The sequence below is a fragment of the Fusarium proliferatum genome (genome assembly GCF_900067095.1).
Source record: "Fusarium proliferatum ET1 genome assembly, contig: FPRO_scaffold018, whole genome shotgun sequence".
Classification (NCBI taxonomy): Eukaryota; Fungi; Ascomycota; class Sordariomycetes; order Hypocreales; family Nectriaceae; genus Fusarium; species Fusarium proliferatum.
Genome location: NW_022194807.1, coordinates 116,384 through 141,361, shown reverse-complemented (window position 1 = coordinate 141,361; position 24,978 = coordinate 116,384). Strand labels below are relative to the sequence as shown.

Sequence of the window (24,978 nt, the reverse complement as noted above, 5' to 3'; positions counted from 1 at the left end):
TGTGGCAGATCCATTGCCAACGGGCCTCTGAGATGGAGACATGGTCATTAGAGTTTTGCTTTACCATGTTGCCGACATTTGATCAGGTACCAGCGCGCACTCAAGCCATTGGACGAAGAAAATCACGGGAAGATGAATAAGCTCAGACCCTGCAACGGCTAGAGACGGATCCAAATAAGAATAAGATTAAGAGGAAGCCAATTAAGCGTCAAAGACAACAGGAGTGCCGGAAGATTAAGGTAGTCATATTTGTATATCTGGCCGTTCGATCATATTTGCATATTTCCGACCCTACCTACAGATGACAAAATATTCTCTTCGTACATTCATTGTGCTCAACCCTGATTGCCAGACTATTGCAGAGATTAATCTCAAGTCCCTTCTTGCCAGATGTGAAAAATAGCATGCTCGCTTATGCATTCTACGAGACATAATCCTGTCAATAGACCAAATGGATACCATGTTCGATAGATCGAGGTGAGCTCGGATTCCTTCAAGATATGTCTATTAATGGAATTATGGCCTGACTGTTTGAACCCGACTCATTTGTTTTGAACGAATATAGCATGTATGGCGCACATGACCCGGCGAATGTTTTAATGTCCTCTGGCCTCGCTAAATTCTCACATAGTTGTGAAAAAACGGTTAGAAGGCCCGAAGAGAATTAATTCGTCTTTCTATGATTCTTGGCATACCTTGATACGTGTGTTAGGATGGGAGACATTACGCCGTGTGGTACAAGCAGCGCCAATTCCTGTCACTTCATTGGTAATCATTGCAATGAAGATTCCGCAATCAGTTACTCAATATAAGGTCGCTTCTCCGAATAGAACCATCGGTCAGAAATTGTCTAGGTTATGGTACCTGCGGGCTATAGACCGACTTGCTTTTACTGTGCGAGACAAACTATTAAAACTATGAAAGATGAAGACTTGTGTCACGTAAATACGACGAACCTCAACTAAGAAAAACAAAGTCGAGTAAGCCAGTCGGATAACGTAGCAAGATTTGAATAGTGCCTTGTGAGAGAAGAGTCTTGCTAGCCTCATCTTCACAACCGATTTGATCCCTGTACTTCATGAAGATTCGCATTGCAGCCTGTGTGTCAGGTCGTCTCACGATTCATAATCCAGACATAAAAACAGCCACGCTCAAAAAAGCCTCCAGTCCTAGGACATTGCGTTTCAATTCCCTCAAGGTATTCTAGGCATTTCGCCTCGTCGAATTCAGACTTCGTACAGCCGGGATATATGTGTGCCCCTACAACAAAACTACGATATTCCGATATCTTGGATGGATTCTTGGCTGCAAGTGGAGTTTTGATAAACTGATTACAAAATAACTTTGCCACCTCCAGCCCTATCTTTTTGGAATGGGTAGAATCCTCTTCTTGAAGTTCACAATCTGTCCAACAAGGGCACGGTCCCGTGGTAGGCGCCGCTGTCTTCCCTGATTTTGTGGTCGTTGGCTTAGAGGTTCCAGTAGTGACAACCGTGGTAACCCGGGATGCTGGCTTTCTGTCAGTTTTATCGGTGGTCTTATGTGACCCTGTAGTCGGAGAGTGTGGTTTTGTGGATTCCGTCGTTGCTGGATCAACATTGTGAGTGGTTACCTCGGTAGCCGAGCGATCTGGCTTGCTATTAATTGCATCAGGTGAGCCATTAGTCGGAGAGTTTGTCTCTGCTGATGCTGTTAGACTTTCAGCATCCTTTGTCCCTTTGGTCGGCTTTGCTACGGTGTTCACATTGTGACTGGTGATACCAGTAGTCTGGCCGGTTGGCTTTCTGTCAACTGAAACAGTAGACTTGTGCAATTTTGTAGCAGGAATGCTATTTGGAACTGATGTCGGGGTTGAAATCACAGTGTTTTGAGATAGCGAAGTTGTCGTGGTCGTTGGCTCAACACTTTTGCTAGTTGCATCACTAGGCTTGTTGATAGGCTCGCTATCGGTGAAAAGGGTGGTTCCCTGTGGTTTTGTGGTAGTAGAATCTTTCTTAACCGATATACTCGTTGAAACAGTAGTGGTCATAAGGCTTGTGCCTGTGCCAGTTGAGGTTGGTGTTTTGTCTATTGTTTCATCATATGTTGTCCCAACAGTGGGATGAGATCTATAAAGGTCACTTATAGGTATGCTAAACGGTGTCAATGGTTTGGATGGTGTTGAAGCGTCTTGAACCTTCTCTTCTCCATGCAGTAGTAGGGTTTTGGGACAATTTCCGGACCAGATAGCTGGGGTGATGATAGTCATTTCTGGGCCGTATGGCACAGTGTAAGTCTCACCAAACATTATTCTATTGGGGTTAACACTTGGATTTAAGGCCCCGAACTGCTTTACTCCGACACCAGGAAGACCTTGGCCAAGGTCTTCGACGACGGTGTCTCCGTAGTCTGGAGACCAGAGCGCATGGCCGATATCGCAGGCCGTGCTAGCCAGAGAATATAGCGAGAGCCAAATGAATAGATTCATGTTTCATGACAGATCAAGGGTTCGAGAACTACAGGTCACTCCTGGCTAAGAACTATATATTGAAGTGGACACGTTAAGCCAACCCACGGAGCGTCTAGGACGTTTCCAGATATAGCAGCGAAATCAAATAAAGCATCGGCTTCCGCCAACCTTATATGGTTGAAATTTAAATGACGTCGAATCAAGATATACTGCGCGCATCTTTATTTATCCAAGTTTGGACCAGACCCTTGCGATAGCTTATCCGCTTACAGCTCTGGGCCAGTGCACGGTTTGACCGAGTAGCTCCTTGACAGATGAAGCGGACTCCTTTTCAGGAAATAGACATGGGAAATATAAATTGCAGTCAGCCGAAAACGAATATTAGATTAGAATGGTAGAGAAGCCGACGTCTTATGGCTTCATTTACACTCATAATTGGCGTTTTCTAATCTTCAAGGGTATGTTCCGTAGAAAGGAAGCGCGTGAATGAGGCGGCGTAAGAAACGTTCCGCGGTGACGAGCTCTGGAACAAACCAGAGACCGCCGCCATTTTATTCTGTTAGGTTCTGTGATATTTCTTAAGCCTATAGAATATTTGAATAAGTTGGGTCTTCGAACATGTCACCTCCCTAAAAATGTAAAAGGCACATCGTGAGGAAGTGTTCCCCCGCCTGTATATCAGACGGAACAACGTGGCTACGGCCTTTAGTTGAACTACGGCCATGTTTCACGTTTTAAACAATGAAGGGTAGCCGTATGGCAATGAAAAAACACATACTAAAACTTGGGTCACAAAGCTTGTAAGAACCATAGCAAAATGACTCATAGTTACATATTGCTGCTGTCAGACATTACGTGTATTCGGTTCATTAATGTAAAATTGGTATATTCATCCTCTGTTGTGTCAAGAATCTATCCCCCTGGGGGCGTCGCCATTTTGGCGCGAAATCTGAAGCATCCTTGCTTGCACGTGATATCCTAGCACCTATCCAATAGCTGCCAGCATATTTTACCAGGTGCATGGTCACACTGTAGTTAATGGTCTTGGTTTATTACGATAAATCTATGGTATGTACACTGTGTCTCTCTATGTCTATTACAGGATTAAATGAGCATCATTGGGTTGAGTATTTGGGGGCATGCCGTCAAGGGTTATTTCTATTAGCACTCAAGGAACTGGGTACGACATCTCGTCCCACTTTCTAGTCCAAGCGCTAGCAAATTGAGGCAGCCATTTCATCCAAAAAATTGCACATTAACGAGTATTTCATGCATCTACCGGGGGACCAGGACCAACCAGGAGGACTGGCAGTCCTGCATATTTCGTGAAACCTTTATAACACGGAAGATATGGTAATGAACTATCTTAAACAGTGAATTGATCAGGTCTTTGACTTCTACTGACGTGTTCCGTAGCGTAAGCCAGTGTGGTCAGTAGACCCATTCACAGGCTTTCCGAGAGATATCGTAGGTCAGACAGAAAACGAAAGGACAAAGAGGCGAACAAAGGGGCAAATACATGCAAGAACCTTTTCTATGTAGAGGTTTGATCCCTTTGCACCCAAACACAGGCTGAAATCAAGGTGTATGTGAATTACTATGTGAGGCCGGTAAGGCTACATAAAGGCGGAAGACCATCAGATAGGACTCGGCCCAAAAGGCTCTTTACTGTATGAAACCACAAGTCTCTCTAGGAATTAAATCTATCTTGGGATCAACACTCTGAAGTCGAACACTCATCAGTCTGGGTGACATAAAAAATCTGGAAGGGGATGAAAAACACCAGAAACCGTATCTTGACTACGCTATATCTTTTGACCGATCAAGTTACTGACCGCAAGTACAGGGACGATTATTCCCCGATGGATTTACTTCGTCCGAAGGCAATGCTGCTTGCTCTCCTTTGGAAGGCGATAGTCCTCCCGAAGTTTGCGTAAGTTGTGAAGGTGCTGGAATTGCGGTATTGTTATTATCATCTACCTGTGTTGTTTGTGCAGCTCCCGAGTCATCTGTGTGAGACTCTGCTGGTGTCGCAATTGTTGGATTTTCCGTATAGCCATTGGCAGTTGTAGTAAAACTACCACTCTTATGAAACATACTTCCTTCGCTGTCCGTAGGAGTAGGAACTTCTAGTTCAGTTGATGGTACCCTAGTTTCCGGTGGCTGGGCGGTTGGTCCCAATGAGGTGAAGCTGCCATGGGCTGCTGACCGAGTCGGTGCAGTCCCTATGAAAGCTGCGGGGGTATTGGCAGTGCCCTTGGCGTTCGGCGTTCTCCACAATGGAGTAGTGAAAGTCGCAGATCGCTCATTGGACGCATCAGTGTATTTATCTGTCGTATAAACTGCACTGGTCGGGCAGTTCTGGATCATGGCGTATGTCGCCATGTTAGCTGCCGGGGGAGTAGATGTTGCAGCCATGACAGAAGCTATCTGGCAATAGTCTTGCTCTTCGCTATCACATAGCCAAGTGATTCTGGCAAGTCCCGAGGGCGCATCGATTGGTAGCGAAACATTTGCAGAAGGTAAGCTATGGCAGAGAACATCACCGTATTGAATTGGTACATAATGACGCTCATCCTTTTCAAAAAAATAGATGCTTGCGCCTTGGCACCTGAGGCCTTTGTTAGGTGCTAGAAAGTCTCGCCAGCCTCCGGCGGAAAGTACCGGACCAGCAGCACATTCGGAATCTGAGTCTTGGGCCAGTACAAGCTGGGTGAGCATGAACGTATGGTAGAGTGGGATCAGAAGTCTCATTGCTCTGGTTTACTCAATCGACTGTCACTAGGATAAGGCGGCCAGGAATGACTTATATATATTTTCTGATAGCCGGTATGAATCACCCATCATCGGATACAAGAGTAGACATGTTTACATTCGCCTGCGTATTTTTCGAAGCGTGGTGGCTCTATAGTGAGCCAAAGAAGGAAGGTGACGGCAGTACGTTCTCACAGAAATGAGATGGCTAAATTAATAGAGTGGGAATTATGAAATGATGCCAGGATTCCAACTTCAACCGGACCAGGTACTCATTACATGGCGTCGCTCATGCAGCGCTATCTTTAGCATATTGCTAATTTTAGGGTGCTCAATGGTTTATTCATACTTTGAGCTTTGACTTGGCAATGGCGAAGCAAGAGCAAGAGTCTGACGGTTGAGTCCAACTGTGTTCAAACTTGAGCCGTTCTGGGCTTATCGTTGGCAGATTCCGTAGGTAATGGTACTGAGCGTTATTGAAGTCTTCATTCTCTTGATGGTAGTTTCAATGCGTGTTAAGCTTCAACAATGTAGGCAAGTGTAATTGATAGCTGGCGAGCTAGGTCTGTGAGACGCTGGTGAGTTCAGGCTTATAAACGGCTGTGATGTACGTGATCGTGAGCCTAGGTCAAGGGACCGAAATGTCTGAGGATCAGTCCTGGACCTTAAGCCATTGATGTTACTTTATCGAGCTGCCAAGATCCCATAGGGCACATGTAGTGTTCACAGCAGCGTGCGTATCTTGTTAATCCAATCTGGGCTTGCTACGTACAAGGCAAGGATTGTAGTGTTACCTATAGGTTACGGGAATCTTGAGGTTGTGTGAATGTGGACAGGCATTTGCAAGATACGAAATCGCCACAACGATTTCTAGTGAGACATTGAACACACGCCGCATGAATAGCCAATGACTACGAAACCATCTTTCTCCAGAACTTCCTCCAAATGCGAACTGATATCCGTTTGTCAGCTATCTCCACCAACTAAATATATAAGCCCCCAGTAAGCCTATGGTTCTAGTGTAAAGTGAGGTCGTTACGGTCCGTGACATAAACAGACAAGAGTAAAAGCGTTGCAGTCGCATTTTATGTATTCCGAGTCCAAAAGTCAGTTCAATTATCTATCTAATACAGGTGCATATATTTGTACTCATTAGTCTTTCAATAAAATCGTAGAAAGCACAAGCCCATGTGATACTTATCACTTTCCCCAGCACTATCTAGATGCCATGGTGGTAAACCTCCATCTTCTTGCAGTTCTGTGCTTCTAGATTGAAGCCATCTATTCTAATCTCTGTGATTGTAAGTCCGAGGCATAGGACTACATGGTGCTCCTCCATGCTTTTATTGCGACCACCATCATAAGCCCTAACATGGCGAACAGCTCTACAACGATAACGACGATAGACCAGTCCTGATACTTTGATTTGAACCAAAGAATTATACCGGCGAGGAATTGTAGGACATATAAGGTCATCATAACCGGTAGTGTCCAGAGGAGATTCGGAAACTTTTCGGACAGCTTGGTGCCATGCTCATCGTATTCATATATGTTGCGTGGATATGTGAAGTTCAATAGTGTGAAAAGTACCGGTAAAACCGCTGAGAGTACGATTGTACCTGCAAGAAAGGTAACTCCTGCGACAAATAAGAGTTTCTCGTCTTGGTCTGCCTTTTCGCCGACGAGACTAACAAAAATGATACTCGCAGCACCTAGGCCAGCGCAGATCCAGTTGAACGGTGCGACAAGATTCAAGATCTTAGGACCTTTTTTATTCTGTGTAAAAGCCATCCTGTTATCGAGCTTGTTGCAGGGAAGGCTTGTTGGAACAACAAGCAGGCTGGGTTTATATAAACTGGAGGTGTGAAGCGGACAGCATTTGGTTCGGTCTATAAAAAGCAGAGCAGTAGACTTTACCTAAGCTTCGTGATGCTTTTTGATTGGATCCTCAGTATTTATAGGCTATCAGGAATTTTTAAACGTTCCATGCATTTTGTAGACATCAGTTAGGTCAAATGCTGGCTTGCTATAGAGATAAGTAATTGCCGCTTTCCTGCTTTATCTGTGTTTATCTCTTGATGTGGTGCTAGGAGATCTGTAAAGACAAAAAAGGCTCTGCGCATGCGTTATCTTGGATGTGTTACGTTTTTTGCGTAATGTGACAAGACCATTGGCTAGTATCATGGATTATATTATTGTATACAAAAGCTATTTCAGTAGGTTAACTAAAAGCGGAGTGATCCTAAGGGAGCGAGTGAGGAATTTGACTATCCCTGCCATCAAATTTAGCTTCGGGTGTAACAATATATTACAGGTCCAGACGTCTTGTCTTCTGACCATCTTTATCACAATGCGTAGCGCGACTCGGGTGATGCAAGCTCTCAGAGATGCGATTGCCAAAATAATCCCAAACTCGTCATTGCGGGGCTATGTAAGGTTACCAAGTGAGGACTTTACTCCGACCACCACCACCCAAACTTGATATACAATCCACAGAAGACTTTTCATATATTGTTTCATCCGCCTACCCATCCGGTAACAAGAATACCGTATGAACACGAGAGAATTGGTCTACATATGGGACCCTTGCTACCCTATGGCTTGTGCCTATAGTGGATGGAAGACCCTTGTCACTCTGACGCCTCACACTATGCAAGTCAATACATCTACCTAGATGCGTCCAACTGCTTCGAATCCATATCGACCGAAAAGTCTCTGGCAACAGCTGAGTACGTGGGCGAGTCTCGTGTTTTGGGTAGAGCATGTTGAGATTATCATGCCATGGAGTACTGAGAAATAGTAGGTATTTTGGAAATAGAAAAGTAAAAAAGAAGTTTGGTAGGTATATGAAATACAATAGACTAGAGGTATCTCTCATACCCAGACTTTCACATGTACATTGCACGTAAGAACACACGTCTATATCCCTCCATGTGTCTTTTCATTTTCAAGGAGAAAATAGCTCTTTCATTTCCCTGCAGGTGGTTGCAAGCGTTCTAGCCCCGTCCCTAGTCCTGCTTCTTGCTCCGTGGATGAAACCGAACCAGTAGCTCTGGCTTCTTCCAGGTCATGTGGAATCTCAATTGGTTGAACCAGTCAAGTTCTGGATTGACTAGCTCCCAATCGTACATGTATATCATCATGGCAAGAATTGTTCTTGCTTCCATATATGCAAGCTTAAAGCCCAGACAAGCCCGGCGTCCAACGGAGAACGGACGGCTTGCAGCGAGATCATCTCCTGTGCCGCCGCCAATCCAGCGCTCAGGGCGAAACTCATCAGGGTTGCTGAAACTATGTGCGTCATGTGACATGGAGAAGCTATCAACGGAGACGATAGTGCCTGTAGGGATAGCGCGTCCATCAATCACCGCTCCCGGAGGACAGACGCGAGGAAGACCAAACGGAGCCGGCGGGAAGAGACGAAGGCCCTCTTCGATAACACCAGATAAATACTGAAGCTTCAAAGTCGACTCTTTCGTAATGTCCTTCTTGGAGTCGAACGCAGAACGGATCTCGTTTTGTAGTTTTGTCAATGTTTCTGGGTGTTGGAGTAGGAGGCAGGTGACACCAGCAAGGAACGTTGCCGTTGTCTCTGATCCTGCTAGCATCATGACTTTGGCCTGTTCTCGGACATGAATGGGGTCGAATTCGCCTTCTCGTATCATGCGGTTGAAGAAGTAACTTTGCTGAAGAGATTGTTTGCGCTCGTCATCCTGAACCTTGCTGTTCTGAATCAGTAGATCAATCTTCTCATCTGTCGCTCGATCGTGGGATATTAAACTGTTCTTGAAGCTCGTCGGCATAAGGACTGAGAGTGCAAAACTTGGGACCGAGAGCCGGTTCAGAACGGTGCCAAGACTAAGCTGTTCAGCAAAATCTAAGATAAGCCTAACCCATTCGCTACCTTTCCATTGCTTAACACAGCCGAAAGATTCGCCAAAGGTGAGATGTCCTTCTTGCACATAAGTATTGGATCAATATTTGATCAAACTGTTGCGGATGTGCTATCTCACCTATGATATCAAAAGTAAGCCAGTTGTATACAACCGAGACATCGACACCCTTGGTTTGCGGCCCTCCCTTCTCAGCGAGTTGGGTTACAAACAGTTCTGTGTAGTCTTCGATCACAAATTGAGCCATGCTCAGTGACTTATCGCTGAATGCATGAGAGAGTTCATGTCGTTGCAGTCGGTGATCCTGTGGATCCCGGGAAAATACGATATTGGGCCGCGCAGTAGATGAACCAGTGCTATAGAGGATTTCGCTTTTCAAAAACTGATCCTCCTTGGAAGCACGGGCATAAATATCCTTATAAGCAACCGGGGAGTTGAAAGAAAGCTCATTCGGAGCAATCCTTACGACGTCACCATACTCATCGTGGGTTTTCCTTAGCGTAGAAGGGTAGCGTCCACCGGTCCATGCTTGAATAAACCATAACTGATTAAAGAAGTGATTAGCGCCACGAAACCTCAGTGAACTGTGATTATCCATAGCTTACTTGACTACATGCTGCAAGCTTTGGACCAGGATATTTGGCCAGGGGATGAAAGTATAACCGGAAAACCACCAATACGGAGATCCAAATGATTCCCTGCCATGAGTTCAATGAGCATCAAATGATAGACGTAGGTAGTAAACAGATCGTTTTACTCACGAGCGCGGCAATAGCAAGTAACCTTTGAAGGATGGTGGATACCATCGCTGATTCGAGTGTCCAGCGGATATCCCATGGGTTCTTGAAAGATACGTGTTTGCGAAGTACGGGCGGTAACTCGTGGAAAGCTTCATGAAATTTATCTAAGTTTATGTGCGGATCATGTAGCATACAAGCAATACCAAATTTCACCATTTATCGTAAGGGATATACTAGTGGAGTAATTTGTTGATGGTGGGTAGCGTGACGGAGGGCCTCCCAAGCGTCCACGCCGGCGATAGTCCCGCTGGTATACGTGTTAAATGATGATGTGTTTCAGATGAACATCCACCTGTGAAAACACCCCGCACAGAAAACTCCACAAACAGAACCGATATTTCCCATATTTTCGGAAGGTCATCTTTAGCGTCCTGCTGTTTGCCTGATTAGTGACAGCAGTGTTAAAATCGAATATCTTACATTTGCAATGGTATAGCCCCACAATAGTTTCACGACCAAGAATGGAACGATGGAAGGTGAGCGTGAAAGCTCCCGTATCATACATATCCCTTACTTTCTCTCTGCTAGGTCAGTCTTACTCAATACCGGGGTTTCATTCGTCGCATATGCATTGGTTGGTGTTTCCGCGTAAGTTCTCGATCGGGTCGTGATGGGAGGTCGTTTGATCAAGGGTGGCGATAAACATGTGATGCTGAATCATAGCTCTATCAGACTGCAACACCAATGCTGGGTGAGTTGACGACAGTTTAAGGACTCGCCAAGTCATGGTGTAGGAGCATGAGGAACTGGTGTCATCCAGTCTGCACAATGACGTAGTATACATGGAACTCAATTCACTCAATTCTAGATCTACTTGTTGCCCAGACATCAGTTGAATAGATTTAACAAATCATGGTTTCGAATGACTTGATGGCTATTCCCATATGCCAAAGGTTTCCCTACGTCTGTCTAATAAAAAGCATATTGTAAGAACGCAAATTTCATCCATATATCCTAATCGTATGAGGGATATTCCAAACGCCTTAGCAATGTGTGGAGCTTAAGTACATTGCAATCCATTGTAACAGAGCGTCCCCGCTATCTGAGGAACTCACTTCGAGCAAAGTGCTTTGAAACAACCCAGCCATCAGCAAAATTTTCCTTATCCATACGTACCACAATAGCCGCGTGGCTATATCGATGCTTTTGAATGTGAACATGGAACTTGCGCCAACCAGCTGCATCCAAGTTCTCGATCATCTCGAATTGATCAGGGATTAGCGCAAGCGTTAGCTGTCTTGAAGTCGATATTCTGCGCCGTTTTTTTAGTAGCTTGCGATGATCAGCATCATAGGTCAGACAATCTTCTGAATCTGACGCTGCTAGGTATTTCTGGTTCTGTGAGCTGTTGAGGACCTTACAAGCTTGTTCCGTTTCTTCTCGAGTCTCCTGAATCCGTAAGGGCATGCGATACTGCTTGACCGTGAATCCACCCTTTCCTGACTCATGCGCTTTGATTCGATTGGCACTTCGGACTGTTTGGACGGTAGAGTATGTAAGGAATACGACAACAACGATCGGCATTATCAACCCCACTCTCAGAATAACCAGGATGCTCTTGACCCACTTATTGAGAGCTTTGTACTTTGTCAATTGGGCATCTTGTTGAAGCTTCGGTCGAAGCACAATAGGATGGTCAGGGTCAAGAATCATACCCTCGTATCCTTTCAGGTAGTTGAGATTAACCTTGTCAAGGTCTGCATAAGGATCATGCTTAGTAATGGCGGATGTGTAGTGCAACACGGTTCGATCGTTGACGATATTTGAGTACAGTGTGCGGCGCTTAAACTTCTTGAGACCAGACATGAAGATAGAATCTGGATCAGCGAGGACGGCGAGAAGGGGTCTGCCGGTGTCGCGGAATTTGTCGATGGTGAAAAGTTGGTGACCGGACACTGATAGCGTTCGGGCGCCGAGGACGTTCCAGATATTGTTGAGCCATCCATTAAGTGGCGTTCACACTCCGAGATGGGGGGATGCAAATGTCACAAAGTTCTCTGAGAGGATTGTTAGTTCATCTAATCCTTTTTCCTATTGCTGAGACTTACCATGCATTCGAATTCATCGAGAATTCCTTTCCCGTAAAGTAAACCAACCGCGTATCTCGAAACTAGACCCCCGAGCGAATATCCTACGATACTAAACTTGGCCATCTTACCCCCTTGCGATTCAATATCGTGCAGCTTGTCCTCGATCTCTGCGCACACGCGCTCACCGCCAAGCTCAATGCCATCGTATGTGAAGGTGCCGCGGTTCTTCTCGGCTGGCTGGATATACAATTCGTTTTCGGAATATTCGTCACGCAAAACCTTGGCAATATTGCGTACATGACTTGGGTTTCCCCAAAGCTATCACTACAGCCAGCGTTGTATTACGTGTGGGGATTGATGTTCAAGCAATGAAGCTTATGCCATGGACTAAAACACAGAGGTGAGTAGCCTTTGCGCTACCGCCAGTAATATCTTCAAGAACAACAGGTTTGGACATGGTGAAGGATGTGCGATGAAATTGAAATGTCCCAGACAAAGCGACGCTAAGGACGAGAAATTACCAGTCTAGCCTTCTAACGTTCAAGCTCGTAGGTGAGGCAAGCCCACGCCGGCCGTTAGTATCGCTCAGAGATACTCTGAAGGGACTATTCACCAATTTTGGGTTGATTCTCATACCAAGTTAGTGGCAAGAGACTGGGTACGAGCCTCTTATTCGTGCAACAATGACCATAAACCTGATAGCATTAGCAGCTACCAAGAGAGCTATAAAGTACAAAGAAAGGCGGAGCGGTGTAGAATGAGCGAGCAGAACACCACTCTAGATCATGGAGTGAGATAATATGGACCCGTTCCACCACCGACTTTGACACAAAAATTGATCCTGAGCTTGAACTTTGAGTCTTTTACGCTAGCAAGGAAGCCCCTTCCTTCCTAAAGTAATATAGCGAAGGAGGGAGGCGATATACATCACCCCGGCGTTTGTTTCAACCTTTCATAATATCTGGGACCTGGCTGCACCTATACCTAGAGCTTTTTGGACCGAATGATCGTGATCATTGGTGCCAAATAGCTATAGGCGCAGTTTCGAGTATCGATCGCACACTCAGCAGCGAGCTATGCCGCAGATTCCAAGTTATCGCCCTAAGCGTTGAAAAAAATGCCTTAGCGACTCGCCAGTAATAGCGTTTCAGTGGAGAAGGAGCTAATGAGAAAACGGGATGAGAAGCAGGAAGAATGTACACACGTAGTACTTCTAATGCCTAGGGTGTCTTTTGATGAGCATCCACCTATGAAAGCACCCTGCGTAGAGAACTCCCCCGAGACCCCTCGGTCTTGATTATAGTTTCTCAACCATACCAGACTGGCACGTGACTTGGGGAGTCAAAAGGGTGATCTTGATACCAACTCGAAGCACCTCCACATTTATTGAAGCTCATCCTCGGCATCCTGTTGTTTGCCGGATTAATGACGGCAGGGTTAAAATCGAAAATCTTACATGGTTTAGCCCCACAACAGCTTCATCAGCAAGAATGAAACTGTGAAAGGTGTGCGTGAAAGCCCCCGTACCATACGCATCCCTTGCTTTCTGTTATGTCAATTTTGCTCAGTACAGAGTTTTCCTAACTCCGACGGCGAGGGCAAAAGCTTGCGGCCCCTGAAATCACACCATCCTTGTACTCAAATACTATTTTGCTGCCACTCCACGTGCTGACAATACTCGCAAAAACTTTGCCACCTTTCTCCAGTAAAGCTGGAAAAGAGAGAGACAAAGAAAGAGGAAAAGAGGTTTACTCGCCGAGAAATATGGCAGAGTTCAATATTGAAGACAAAGACTTGACGTCCCTTGAGGGCAAAGTAGTCATTATCACAGGTATGAAACAACACTCCCCCAACATTCATGTTGAAGAGGCCTTTGGCAACAACACAGATGTAGCTCGCCGCTAAAATATCTAAATCAGGAGGGTCATCTGGCATAGGACTTGCCACGGTTGAATTACTTTTGTCCCTCAGGGTATCTGTAGTTTGCGGTGATGTTCAAGCCCCTCAAAAAAACTTTGGACGTACATATACATTCATCAAAACGGATGTCTCAATCTGGAGAGATTTAGTTGCACTTTTCAACAACACAAAGAAGATATATGGCCGTATCGATCATGTCTTTGCCAATGCAGGGGTTGGCCCTCAGGCAGAGTACTTGTGTACAGACTTTGACGAAAACGGTGATGCAGTCGAGCCCTCGACTCAGCTTCTCGACATAAGTCTCAAGGGTGTCATCAACACCTCTACCCTCGCGATTCAGCACTTACGCCAGCAGGAAGATGGTGGCAGCATTGTTATCACTGGATCCGCGACCGGTTTGCAGCGCTTTCGAGCTATTGACTATGGTAAGCAGAAGGAACTATCTTCAGATTATTTTGTTGACTGATGGTCTGGAACAGCTACAGCCAAGCACGGGGTTCTCGGCTTCGGTCGAGGTCTTATTCCACGGCTTCAAGAAGCCCAGCTTCCAATCCGAGTCAATATCTTGGCTCCCAGCTGGACTGATAGCAATGTACTCCCATCATTGAAGAGCTTACTTGAGGATATACACGTAGAGGTGCAACCTGCCTCGACAGTAGCTCGTTGCGCTGCTTATCTCATGGCTGACACCTCAAGAAACGGACAGCTCATCCATGTACAGCGTGGTAAATATAAAGAAGTTGACGAGGCAGTTTTGCTTCCAGCGTATCGGCGAATCAATGGTGGCTCCCCAAGCGAGGATGAAGTTCTTCGACGACTAGAAGAAGTCAAAGAGTACGGCATGGTTCGAGTACAGCCGCAGGGTATCATTTTAGGGCGGTCTAAGCTTTAGGCACGAATTAGGAGAGCTTCCTGTCGACATCAGCCTTGTGGCCCTGAAATGTCCTGTAACTATATAGCCTTGATTCCAAGAGGCCAAAATCAACCTCTCACCTTGATTTTAGGTATATCCAGTGAAAATGGTCCATTTAATAAGAACTTTTAAGGCAAGATGATTTGCCTTTCCTCTTTCTTCATTATACTATCACTCTATAGGTCGAATATGCGCAGTGAGTAATGAAACTTACTCTAGGTTGGTCCTCTGTTACCTGGCTGTCGCAAACCTGTACGTTTACAACCGCCACAACCTTGATGCTAAACTGCACCGTATGAGTCATTCCTTATCACTCTTTGATTGTCTGCCTATACATTTACAGATTTCGCTAAGCCTATATACATTAAAGCTTCCTCGTTCGCCCTCTCTATTGCTGTTCAAGACGTGAGTACGTATGCTTGAGATAGTGTGTCCAGGATCACGAACCAATGCCTACAGTCAATGTTTTCGACCACCATGCAGCCACCAGGCAGCAATAAACACCTTCAATTAGTCTCGAGGTCTAGATAAGAAGTCTAGATATATCAAAGTTGTAGTTATTGGCAATGAAATAAACTGATGGGTCATATAGAGCATCTACACTTTAAGCGACCATGTCACGCAGCACTAGCGACATCATTTCCATCCACCCCACTGTGATACAAACTTGCCTGCTCTCCTGCATCATCATCCACAGAGAATGGCCAACAATACCCACAATAACATATGTACTCATCATCGCTCATTCTTTCATCGTCATTCCTAGGTTGGGGCGTTGCAAACGGTCGTTCGAATAGCTGTGGCTCTAAATCATCGAACCAGTCTGGCTCCTTGTAAAGGACGAAATCTTCGTACTCGAGTACGGCTTTCCCTTCTTCCAACTGGAAATTATGAAGGTCTCCTTGGTCGTTCTCCTCAGGCTTTTCAAGGAAGGGGCTTCCGTCGTCAACCAAGTTGTCGACCGCAGGAGAGCCTGGACCATTTGAGTATAGGCTCATAGCCCATGTAGCAGGATTGTACGTAGGAGAGGAGCAGTCGAGGGGGTTCAGAACTGATGTAGGCTCGATTGCTCCCTCAGAACTCGCCGTATCGATAGGGGTCCCAGGTGATGCCAAAAACCAAGGCACCTCTGTACGTTTAGGGTCTGTGTTACACCCAAACTCACCCTCAGTCACTGCGGTATCATATCTGATAGATTCTTGAGGAAGAGGACAATTCCGCTGGCCTGTGGGCGGCCCGTGTATTGAACTCAAATTCATGAGATAATTCTCAAAGCAAGACGAACCACAATGAGGAGGTTGGTCTGGTGGCGGTGGAGCCTTGCAGTTGTCGCCCCGATTTGAACGAATCGATGAGCTACCAGAGGACGTGTGTCTGGTATCTGATGTGACGCAGCTCACGCCAAAGGTAAAATCAACACTCATCTCTGTGATCTAATGCACTTGTTCGTAATGGTGTAAACTAGGGTATACCTAATGCAAAGCTAAGCGAAGATAACAGGTGTACAATACAGCAGATTACGAATCTTGACGCCTTTTTTGTAGGAAACAGAGAGCCCTACCGGACCAAAGGCCAGCCCTTAGATCAGGGATACGTTGAGAGGCCCCGACAGATCTCTACCCCTGTACCTAATCCCAATGTATCTTATTCGTCTATCATATCCACCAGGGAGCGGATCACAGCATATGAAGTGAATGCACCTACTGAGAAACCGGAATCGAGGATTGCTAGCAGTGGATCAGTCTGTGAAGTGGAGAGTCACTGGTGTGAAATGCCGAACGGGAATGTCGGGTTAGGTGTTGGATATTGACCTAGTCTAGGCGGGCGTTGATGCCACAATGACCCCGGTCTCGCTGCAAGGTTTTGTTCACAGTAATGCATATAGTCCCGCTTCTGCTGGGGAGGGAGCAGGCCATCAAGACTCGTTTATTGTGTCACAGTATCCACCTGTTCACCCAATTATCCATAGTAAAATATAAAGTTTCATTTTTCTGACGTGGCGATAACAACGCCTCCACGTCTCCGTGAAAGATGAGGGATTTCGAAGGATCCTCTAGCTTCAAAAAGTAATGACTCGCAATCTGTACATTGGCTTCTTTTGTGGGGCTGAGGCCAGTTGATGCTCAAGATTACTGACTGTAAGTACTCAGCTACCCAGCGCCCCCAGAGTTACAGCATGTTGTTCGGACGAATGCGTAATGACGATTCCATCTCTGAAATGGCCATTTCTTGAAGACGTAACGTTCAAAGAAGCAAAAGGCCTGGTGGTAAGGGCGTTGCCGATTTGGGTCGGTCCGAAACTGCCAAACTACTCTTGCCTTTCGCAGAAAACTGTACTGTGAACTAAGAGCGAGTAGTGGCAATATATTCCTAAGTGCCAGTACAGCTAGATATTTAGAAATCACCAGACTCCCATACAATACATGTAGCTACAGTGGCCAGTTTAAGCGGGATGCTTTTGTCTTTTAGTCCCCGTTTTAAAAACGACGAAAGTTTAGTCAAACTGAGGCTTCATAATGGGGCCTGATACGCTTCTCGAAGATTTCGATATCATGTTTCACAAGTAGTTTATCAAGTATATAGAGACGGTAATGCCTTCTAGGTCGGACTTGACGATCTGGAATCGTAGCCTTGCGCGACAGTTGTTTATTTAATGAAACATAAAGGTAGTGTGTACACTATTGCGTATACAGGTTGCTACCCAGTTGTCTCAATGTACGAGAAACTCAGGAGGCGAAGAACTGTCCGGACCCGAACACTGAGCAATCAATCCTTCCAGGTTCGCTTGGTAAGCTGTACTAAGGGCCCGTCCCTATTCGCAACAAAGATGTCTCGTAATTGATACTGGTCCACAGTACGGCGTCCCCTGATAGCATCAGGACTTCCGCCTCCCAGGTTGCTGTTATTATCACGATGGATCTCAAAGTGGTACACTACCTTTGCCAAAGCTAAGCTCATCTCCAGATAGGCCAGATTCTTCCCAACGCACCCACGAGGGCCTGCAGAGAAAGGCATAAATGCACTTTCAGCTAGATAGACACTAGCAGAAGAAACTCCGCGCTCGGCATTCTCATCGACAATCCACCGTTCGGGACGAAACTTGAATGGTTCAGGATATATATCAGGATTATGATGTATACAATAGGATGCTGTGCTGACTTTCATACCCTTGGGGATATACTGCCCATCGACAGCAATGCCACCTTCTTGAACCTCTCGAGCAAGATCGGCTGGAACAGGAGGGCTCATGCGCATTGTCTCGTCAATGAACGCTCGAAGGTATTGGCATGAATAGAGAGCTGTGCCACCCCTGATATCGCCAACGCTAGGAAATGTAGATTTCAATTCCTTGGCAAGTTTGTCCTGTACAAGAGGGTATCTTGTAAGATAGAAGAAAGCAGCAGCGAGACTTATGGCAGACGTATCGGAGCCAGCAATAAGCAGAGACTCACACTCTCCGAAAAGCTCATCGCTGCTGTACCCCTTTCCAGTATCAGGATCAATTGCATGAAAGAGATAATGGAAGAAATCCTTTCGACTTTCAGTACCCAGTTTACCTACCCCTCGCGCCTCATTTTCAAGCTGAGTTCTCTGAGTAAAGCATTTCTCGACAAACGTTTGCCACTTGCTCAAGGCTGGAGGCGCAATAGCTGCGAGAAGGTAGTCTAGGCCATTAGGCTTCAGCCATGCCCAGAGATAAGCGAATGGGGAGTAGGCAATCTGAACATCTGAAATTAGCAACAGCTTTATAGATAGTGTAGTTTACCTTACCGGATGAATCGTGGACATAAAGTCAGTCATAAGCGTTGGAATATGCCGTAACTCACTATCATGTTCCTTCATACCGAAGGATTTACCAAAGCATAACTCGCCTAGGGTATCAAAGACAAGATGATCAGCCCATCGAGCCATATTCAATGAGTCAGACCGTTTCTTCTCTCCAATCTCTTGATCCAGTAGCTGAACCCATCGGTCGATGTTGGATTGAATAAGAGGTTCGCACGAGCGAAGTGCTTTATCAGAAAAAGCATGGCTCATAACTCGCCGTTTTCGAGCATGGGTAGTCTTATCGATGCTATTCCAAGTTGTAACAGCATGGACATTACGTGGGTATACTCTGTAATATTCCGCCTTCTTGACATTTGCCTTGCTGTTGTAGATGGCCTCTAGGCCGGTAGGGGTGTTGATCAGAACACTATTAGGAGTGATACGAAAGGTTGGGCCTGTATGAGCGCTTGTCAGCCTTTATGGGACTCTCATTTACGTGATAGGCGTATAATACGTACCGTATCTCTCCTGTAACTTCCAGAACCAGACGTGTCGATCCTGTCTGAGAGTGTAATAAAAGGCTGGGAATGCCGAGATCCGTGCCCAGAACGGACCTGGATACTTGGCTAAGGGGTGCAAATACAGTCTGTAAAGCATTAATGCTATGATATGGCCAAGTATTAGGAAGCCAATTCCCGAAATGATGTATGAGCATGACATAGCGGTGATCGTGTTGATGGAAGCCTTGGTTTGATGTCGTTATTTCGCCTCTAGATAGTGAGTACAAACAGGCCACCAACCAGAAGCAACTAGGCTATTATAGAGAGCGCTGGCTCCAGACAGGTTGACAGCAAACACATGTGATCCAATGGTAAAACTACCCGTTCTATTCTCAATTGGCTGTCATGAACCCTTCCAGCACTCTATGGGCTTAGGTCACGCTGCTTGCCTGTTCACAGCATCCTTGACACTTCGATGGGCCTCCACAGTTCGTGAAAGTAGCTGGTGGAACATGTAAAAAGAAAATTGAGGCCTCGGGGGCCGTATTAACCATAGTAGGAAAAGGACGCCCATGATAGAGGTTGGATGTCCTCGTCATGTATGCTCGTTCACACAAGAAGTCCTCTCCATTTTCTTTACGACATCGGCTTACGACACTAGCAACAATGATTTCACAGATCTTTGCCATAGTCATAATGCTGCGACATACTGTGGATCAATAGGACTCGTATCACCACGATCCTTGGCTGTAGAAGAAAAGCATACTGCTATAAGGCCTGGTTGGAATTGTGCGAGATCTTCGTAAACGAAGATCTCTACCATCTATCGGCCCAAGATGCTCGAAACTTTCTTTGGTTTCAAGCAGCTCCCGCCTGAGCTCAGGGCTAGGATCTGGAGGTTTGCTCTTCATTCGGAGAGCCCTGGAGCACATTTCTTTCGCCTCTTCAACCATAGCCGATCTCAGACGAGCCGCTATGGTATCCTCCTGAGCAACTGGCCCATGGATCACTACCTACTACTTCCGAGGTGGCCCATCGGTCCCATCTCAAACACCTCAAGTGATTTAAGAGATGGAAAGGATTTTTGTTTTGATGGCAACCCTTCTTCTTACGTGACCCTTTTGAGTCTCAGGGTGACCTGCAGAGAGTCTCGTTACGCTGCTTGCCTCCATGAAAGACAGTCACGAAGCGACATTCGCAACAGTCCAGCCCACGCCCCAGCTTGCACCACTGCAGGCCATCTCACGCCTTATTCCTCAGCCTCTGTAGGAATTGACGAAACGAAACAATGGAAGATTACGTGCAATCCAGAAGACCTCGTCATCTTTCAGCGTCACCCTCTAGAGCCAAAATCACTCTCCCCATGCACGAAGGGACCTGGTGCAGGCTTAGAGGAATGGGGCCTAGGAATGCGGCACGTTGGCTGGGAATATCATACAGACTGGCTCTCCGAGAGGAGGAAATATCCATCCGCTGACATACTGAATCTTCTGTGTTCATGCGCGTTGCGTGGCGCAAAGGTTGGCAATCTAGAGGCAATATGGATTGTCAACTACAAGATTAAACGAAAGCAGTGGGTACCCTCGAAGGAACAGGTAAATAAACCCGTTATGGATGTGTTTCAGATGGATAGATATCGCCTCGTAGAAGTAGACTACAAAGACTGGCGCAAATTGCCACGAGAAGAGGCTACATGGGAAGAAGTTTTAGACAATCCAGATGAGGACGCAACACACAACTTCCTACCGTTCGTCAATTTCCTCCAGGACTTGATTCTACTTCTGATTGGCCGTCAAGCTCTTCCACAGCAAACTATTCGAGTCAGGATCTTAGCATGCGAAGCATGCTGAGATGGGGAGAGTAGACAAAGGCTTATTTCTCAAAACTACATCACTGTGGACTACGTCTTCCAGTAGATAGAAAGTACTTTTTTGATTCGTTAATCTATCAAAAATCAAATACTCCATATCAGCACCAAGTCAATTAACCAAGGCTATTTTGTTTTGCATTGATGATAATATCACACTCAGGACGCCATGCACCGGCTGGAGCTGTATTGGTGTTGACTATGATACATACCTGAGTCATGGCATGCGATCGTTTTTCTTACAGGAATGAGTCTGCTTGAGCCCTGTGGGGTCAATGTTTGACTTACATTCCCCACCGTCATCTTGCGCCATTTTAGTCGGATCAACTGCCTTAGAGAGGCCCTCTTAAATATGGAAACAGGATATTTGCTAAATGAAATTGGCTCTCTAGAGGAGGAAACAAAACTCGCGACCTTGATCCTAAATGACAAAAGGTTTGAGGTAATTTAGTGTAAGTCTTGGCTAATTCTAGGTCGCCCTTTTGACATCCTATATCAAGACCGATGTTTTGTTTCTCCCCGAGGACTCCTTAACCGCCCACAATCCGGTTCCGCGCCATGCTCGTGCGTAGACTAGTACTTACTTGAATGCCAAGACTAAAGTAGGGATCTTGGTCAGGGGTAAGAAGAAGCCCCACTTCACCTCACCGTGAGTTCACCGTGAGCTCACTGCGCTAGAGTGGGGCCCCCCGCGTCTTGTGTCCATCATGTGTTTTGCGTGCTTCGCCCAGCCACATCACATTAGGGCGCGAAAACGGAGAAGGCAAAGATGACCGAGATCCACGATCGGGCGTCGTTCGACCTGAACTTGGAATCATCATTTTTTTGCCCAATCAACATTGTCAAGTGGTACCTGTCAACGTTGTTTCCTCCGACCATCGTGCCGCAGGCTCTTTATCCGGAAAGCGTTTTTTTAAGTCTTGAATCTGGCCCATATATCCTGTAGGTCAATGAGCATGTCCTACTAATCAGATTAGCCGGGATTGACTGAAGCCCTTGTTCGTAACCTTCACCTGTCGGCCTTCTCCCTTATGTGGGTTGGGTGTTTCTCATAGTGGATGTAGGATCTGTGAATAACTGAAGTCAGACATGGGACCAGCAGGCTTTGCGTCACAGACGTTCTAGGATCTTGCAGCAAATCGGAGCTTGATGCTGAGCATCGATACCTGAATCAAAATGACATTGATCAAAGGTTCCAACGACACGATTCACATTGTGGACACTACAGGTAGGAGATACTATAACAGACATCACAGGTCCCCGAAAGACGCGTAAATATCTAAAGCAAAAAAGTTATGAATCATCCAAGGATTTCACATTTTATTCAAACCATTGCAAACACCGCGGCCTGATTGTCCAGCTTTTCGAGATGGCTCATCATTCGTCAGGACAGAACTGGGATTCTCTCTATCCCTACAATGCTACTGAGCATTCAGTATCAAGCTTGCTTCCTCCATTCTACTGGGACTCTCTCGCAAATGCTGCAGCACCTTCTCCCCAAGACCTCGTGCGTACAGCGCCGTGGCCGAGGCAAGACTATTCTGTAGTTCCTGTTGACGATTCGATCGTGGCATATCCATACTACAGTTCGCTGTCAGATCCCACACCATTCTACTGGCCTTTCTGGAGTCCTTGGGAAGCCAATTACTGGTTTGCCGACCCTCAAGAGTATTACAACTACTACAGTCTTCCTCCCCAAGATGTTTTGGAAACCACTCCATTTTCATGCGTTCAAGACGCCTTGCATCAACAATCCACTCTACCATATATCCCCAACGTCCAAGGTTTCGATGCGGGAGTCGTTGACCTAAGCTTTCTGGCGCCAGATGAAAGATATATTGTCGAGTCAAGGCTGGAAAACATCAAGTGGAAGTTTATTAAAGTGGGATATGCGATGTACTGGAAGCCCATGACCATGTCGGGACTGGCAATGAAATTGAAGAGGATGCGAGAAAAGCACAAGGTTCTGGAGCATATCATACCAGTGAAGCCCCATGGAGGCGTGAAAGCTCCATAGACGCTATGGAGTGATCTGCATGAGACTGGAAATGGATTTTAGCAACAAACTAGTAGCCGCAATCCGCAGGGACCTCTGGGAAACTGGCGGGTTATAGATTTTACCATATATCAATACATTGCTGCAACAGAGACAGATCAACATGTTGTGTCAAAGGCCCATTTCACTTCAATACGTGAGTCGAGACCAACGCGGCTCCAACGTCTCAAGTAATATGGAAGTAAAGCATCAATACCAGGCACCAAGCACCTATGCATTTCCGCAATTAGTTCGCTGCCGGTCAAATCCTATCTACCAGGGTTGAGGAGTGACACAGTTGAGCACGAAGCTGATGTGCCTTGATCTTGATCCCCAGTTGCTGCTGGAAGGGAGACTGGCGATCAGAGGCCCTTTAAAATTTGAAATGATATACTTGCCCTCATAATACTACCACCAGCACAACGACATGATCACACTATAGTTGATACTAGTTACATAGTGGAAAGCTTAGCCATGAAGAACTCGCTGGCTAGTGCTAGGAGCTCCGCATCGTGCAAGATAAAGAATTGGTCCGCAACCTAGCACTGTGGTGCTGATTTACCGTGCATGCCAAAACATTTTCTTCTCGTTCCGAAGTGTTCAGGAGCTGCTCGTCGCGGACTGTCATGGGTGAGAAACGACTGCATGGTGGGTACTTATGTTGCGTAACCGGAGGGCCCCGAGTTGCTTCACTGATTCGACGGTCGCGTCGAACGCTTACAGAGTCTCATTCAGAGCATTTAGGTTAAGATGAAAGCCGCCACATATCGCGCGAGGTGAAAGCCTAGCAAATCAGCTGTACGAATAAAACAGCCGGATATACATAATTGAGATCCGAGAATGATACCATGTATTCATGCAATGAAAAAGGATTAGGGAATGAGAACATTGCTCTTGTTCACAAAAAGAGCCATAGGACATCGGAGTCATAACACTAGCCAATAATAGAACGAAGATAGTTCAGACTAACGTATGCCTGTAAATTTGGCTTCCAGTACGATCCTAGGGTCACTTCAGCTGTTGATAAATACCTGGATACCGCTGCTAAGCTCAACTTTTCACCAAGAATTCTCGAAAATATACCTCACCATATGACGACTCGCCAAAGGCCCCAGAGGGCTTTAAAGGGTATGAAGTTTTGGCTATCGAAGAGCTCAAGAGGGGTTGAAGGACTCGAGAATAAAATTCAGCATTATGGAGGCAAAATCTATAAGAACTTACAAGAGGAAATCTACGTTGTTTGCTTACCAGACGAACGACAAGAATTGTGGGAATTCCCAGACGGAAAGAAGAATAGCCCGGTTAGGAGAGCTTATCAAACTGGCAAAACATTTGTAGAGACTACCTCCTTCGATTCTTTAACTGACGACATCGAATCATGGAAGCCTACTGAATTCATCCCGCCGGTACCTACAAAAAAGACTGATCGAAATAATTCAGTTTCTTTTGAAAGCAAATCACCCTTGACCCTCGACACTATATCCGTCTCAGATACATCTGCGCCGAAAGAAAATAAAGAAAGCCGTACTGAAAGGTCTACAACGCCGAACATTTCAAAAGTACTTCCGCCAACGGAAACAGCTGTTGGAGAGCGGGCTTCACTTTCCAATTCAACTGTAGAGGGCTTGGAAGATGTCCAAGAAAGGCTGCAAGACATAAGGGCGGTCCTTGTCAATCAGACCGTCAGAACAGCCGCAGAGAACAGGTCATGCGTACAGGCCATCGACTATATTATTAAGGTAAGCTGCAATTCCATTTTTATCATCTCCAAGCTCAACTGCGACAAGGTCATGAAAAGGATCGAGGTTGTGCCAGAATAAAGTAAACAACGTCCAGATCAGCCCTTTGACATGAGAGTGGTCGCCGGCACCATTTTAGTGTAGTTTTGCGAGCAGGTAGTATCACCAGTCTACTCAAGCTGATCGACGATATCATGTTGCTGAACAAAGTTCTGAAAGGCCCCGCTTGTAGATAAGAAAGAAAGTATTAGTCTCAATCTACCCTACAGGTTCCTCAACCTCATGCCATAGAATCCTCCCCAACCTTCCT

The 24,978-nt window shown here is 45.9% G+C and overlaps 9 protein-coding genes across 9 annotated transcripts; 3 read left to right on the top strand and 6 right to left on the bottom strand.

Moving 5' to 3' along the window:
* Positions 1-1,359: 1,359 nt before the first annotated feature.
* FPRO_14863 (uncharacterized protein) lies at positions 1,360-2,467 on the bottom strand (the record flags this gene model as incomplete). The annotated part of the gene is made up of 2 exons (XM_031224949.1): positions 1,360-1,509; positions 1,613-2,467. 2 exons carry the CDS (start codon positions 2,465-2,467, stop codon positions 1,360-1,362), a joined length of 1,005 nt encoding a protein of 334 aa, XP_031090157.1.
* Positions 2,468-4,276: 1,809 nt separating this feature from the next.
* FPRO_14864 (uncharacterized protein) lies at positions 4,277-5,203 on the bottom strand (the record flags this gene model as incomplete). The annotated part of the gene is made up of 1 exon (XM_031224948.1): positions 4,277-5,203. The coding sequence occupies one exon, from the start codon at positions 5,201-5,203 to the stop codon at positions 4,277-4,279; it is 927 nt and encodes a 308-aa protein (XP_031090156.1).
* A 1,320-nt stretch (positions 5,204-6,523) lies between these two features.
* On the bottom strand, positions 6,524-6,994 carry FPRO_14865 (uncharacterized protein; the record flags this gene model as incomplete). The annotated part of the gene is made up of 1 exon (XM_031224946.1): positions 6,524-6,994. One exon carries the CDS (start codon positions 6,992-6,994, stop codon positions 6,524-6,526), a length of 471 nt encoding a protein of 156 aa, XP_031090155.1.
* A 1,217-nt stretch (positions 6,995-8,211) lies between these two features.
* Positions 8,212-12,383, bottom strand: FPRO_14866 (uncharacterized protein; the record flags this gene model as incomplete). The annotated part of the gene is made up of 7 exons (XM_031224945.1): positions 8,212-9,155; positions 9,217-9,640; positions 9,702-9,794; positions 9,858-9,985; positions 10,952-11,791; positions 12,055-12,244; positions 12,321-12,383. 7 exons carry the CDS (start codon positions 12,381-12,383, stop codon positions 8,212-8,214), a joined length of 2,682 nt encoding a protein of 893 aa, XP_031090154.1.
* A 1,307-nt stretch (positions 12,384-13,690) lies between these two features.
* Positions 13,691-14,738, top strand: FPRO_14867 (uncharacterized protein; the record flags this gene model as incomplete). Its single annotated transcript, XM_031224944.1, has 3 exons — positions 13,691-13,757; positions 13,846-14,271; positions 14,326-14,738. 3 exons carry the CDS (start codon positions 13,691-13,693, stop codon positions 14,736-14,738), a joined length of 906 nt encoding a protein of 301 aa, XP_031090153.1.
* Positions 14,739-15,376: 638 nt separating this feature from the next.
* On the bottom strand, positions 15,377-16,183 carry FPRO_14868 (uncharacterized protein; the record flags this gene model as incomplete). The annotated part of the gene is made up of 1 exon (XM_031224943.1): positions 15,377-16,183. One exon carries the CDS (start codon positions 16,181-16,183, stop codon positions 15,377-15,379), a length of 807 nt encoding a protein of 268 aa, XP_031090152.1.
* A 1,342-nt stretch (positions 16,184-17,525) lies between these two features.
* FPRO_14869 (uncharacterized protein) lies at positions 17,526-19,247 on the bottom strand (the record flags this gene model as incomplete). Its single annotated transcript, XM_031224942.1, has 3 exons — positions 17,526-18,479; positions 18,531-18,982; positions 19,046-19,247. The coding sequence occupies 3 exons, from the start codon at positions 19,245-19,247 to the stop codon at positions 17,526-17,528; spliced, it is 1,608 nt and encodes a 535-aa protein (XP_031090151.1).
* A 616-nt stretch (positions 19,248-19,863) lies between these two features.
* Positions 19,864-20,877, top strand: FPRO_14870 (uncharacterized protein; the record flags this gene model as incomplete). The annotated part of the gene is made up of 1 exon (XM_031224941.1): positions 19,864-20,877. The coding sequence occupies one exon, from the start codon at positions 19,864-19,866 to the stop codon at positions 20,875-20,877; it is 1,014 nt and encodes a 337-aa protein (XP_031090150.1).
* A 1,386-nt stretch (positions 20,878-22,263) lies between these two features.
* FPRO_14871 (uncharacterized protein) lies at positions 22,264-22,911 on the top strand (the record flags this gene model as incomplete). The annotated part of the gene is made up of 1 exon (XM_031224940.1): positions 22,264-22,911. The coding sequence occupies one exon, from the start codon at positions 22,264-22,266 to the stop codon at positions 22,909-22,911; it is 648 nt and encodes a 215-aa protein (XP_031090149.1).
* Between the last annotated feature and the right edge of the window lie 2,067 nt (positions 22,912-24,978).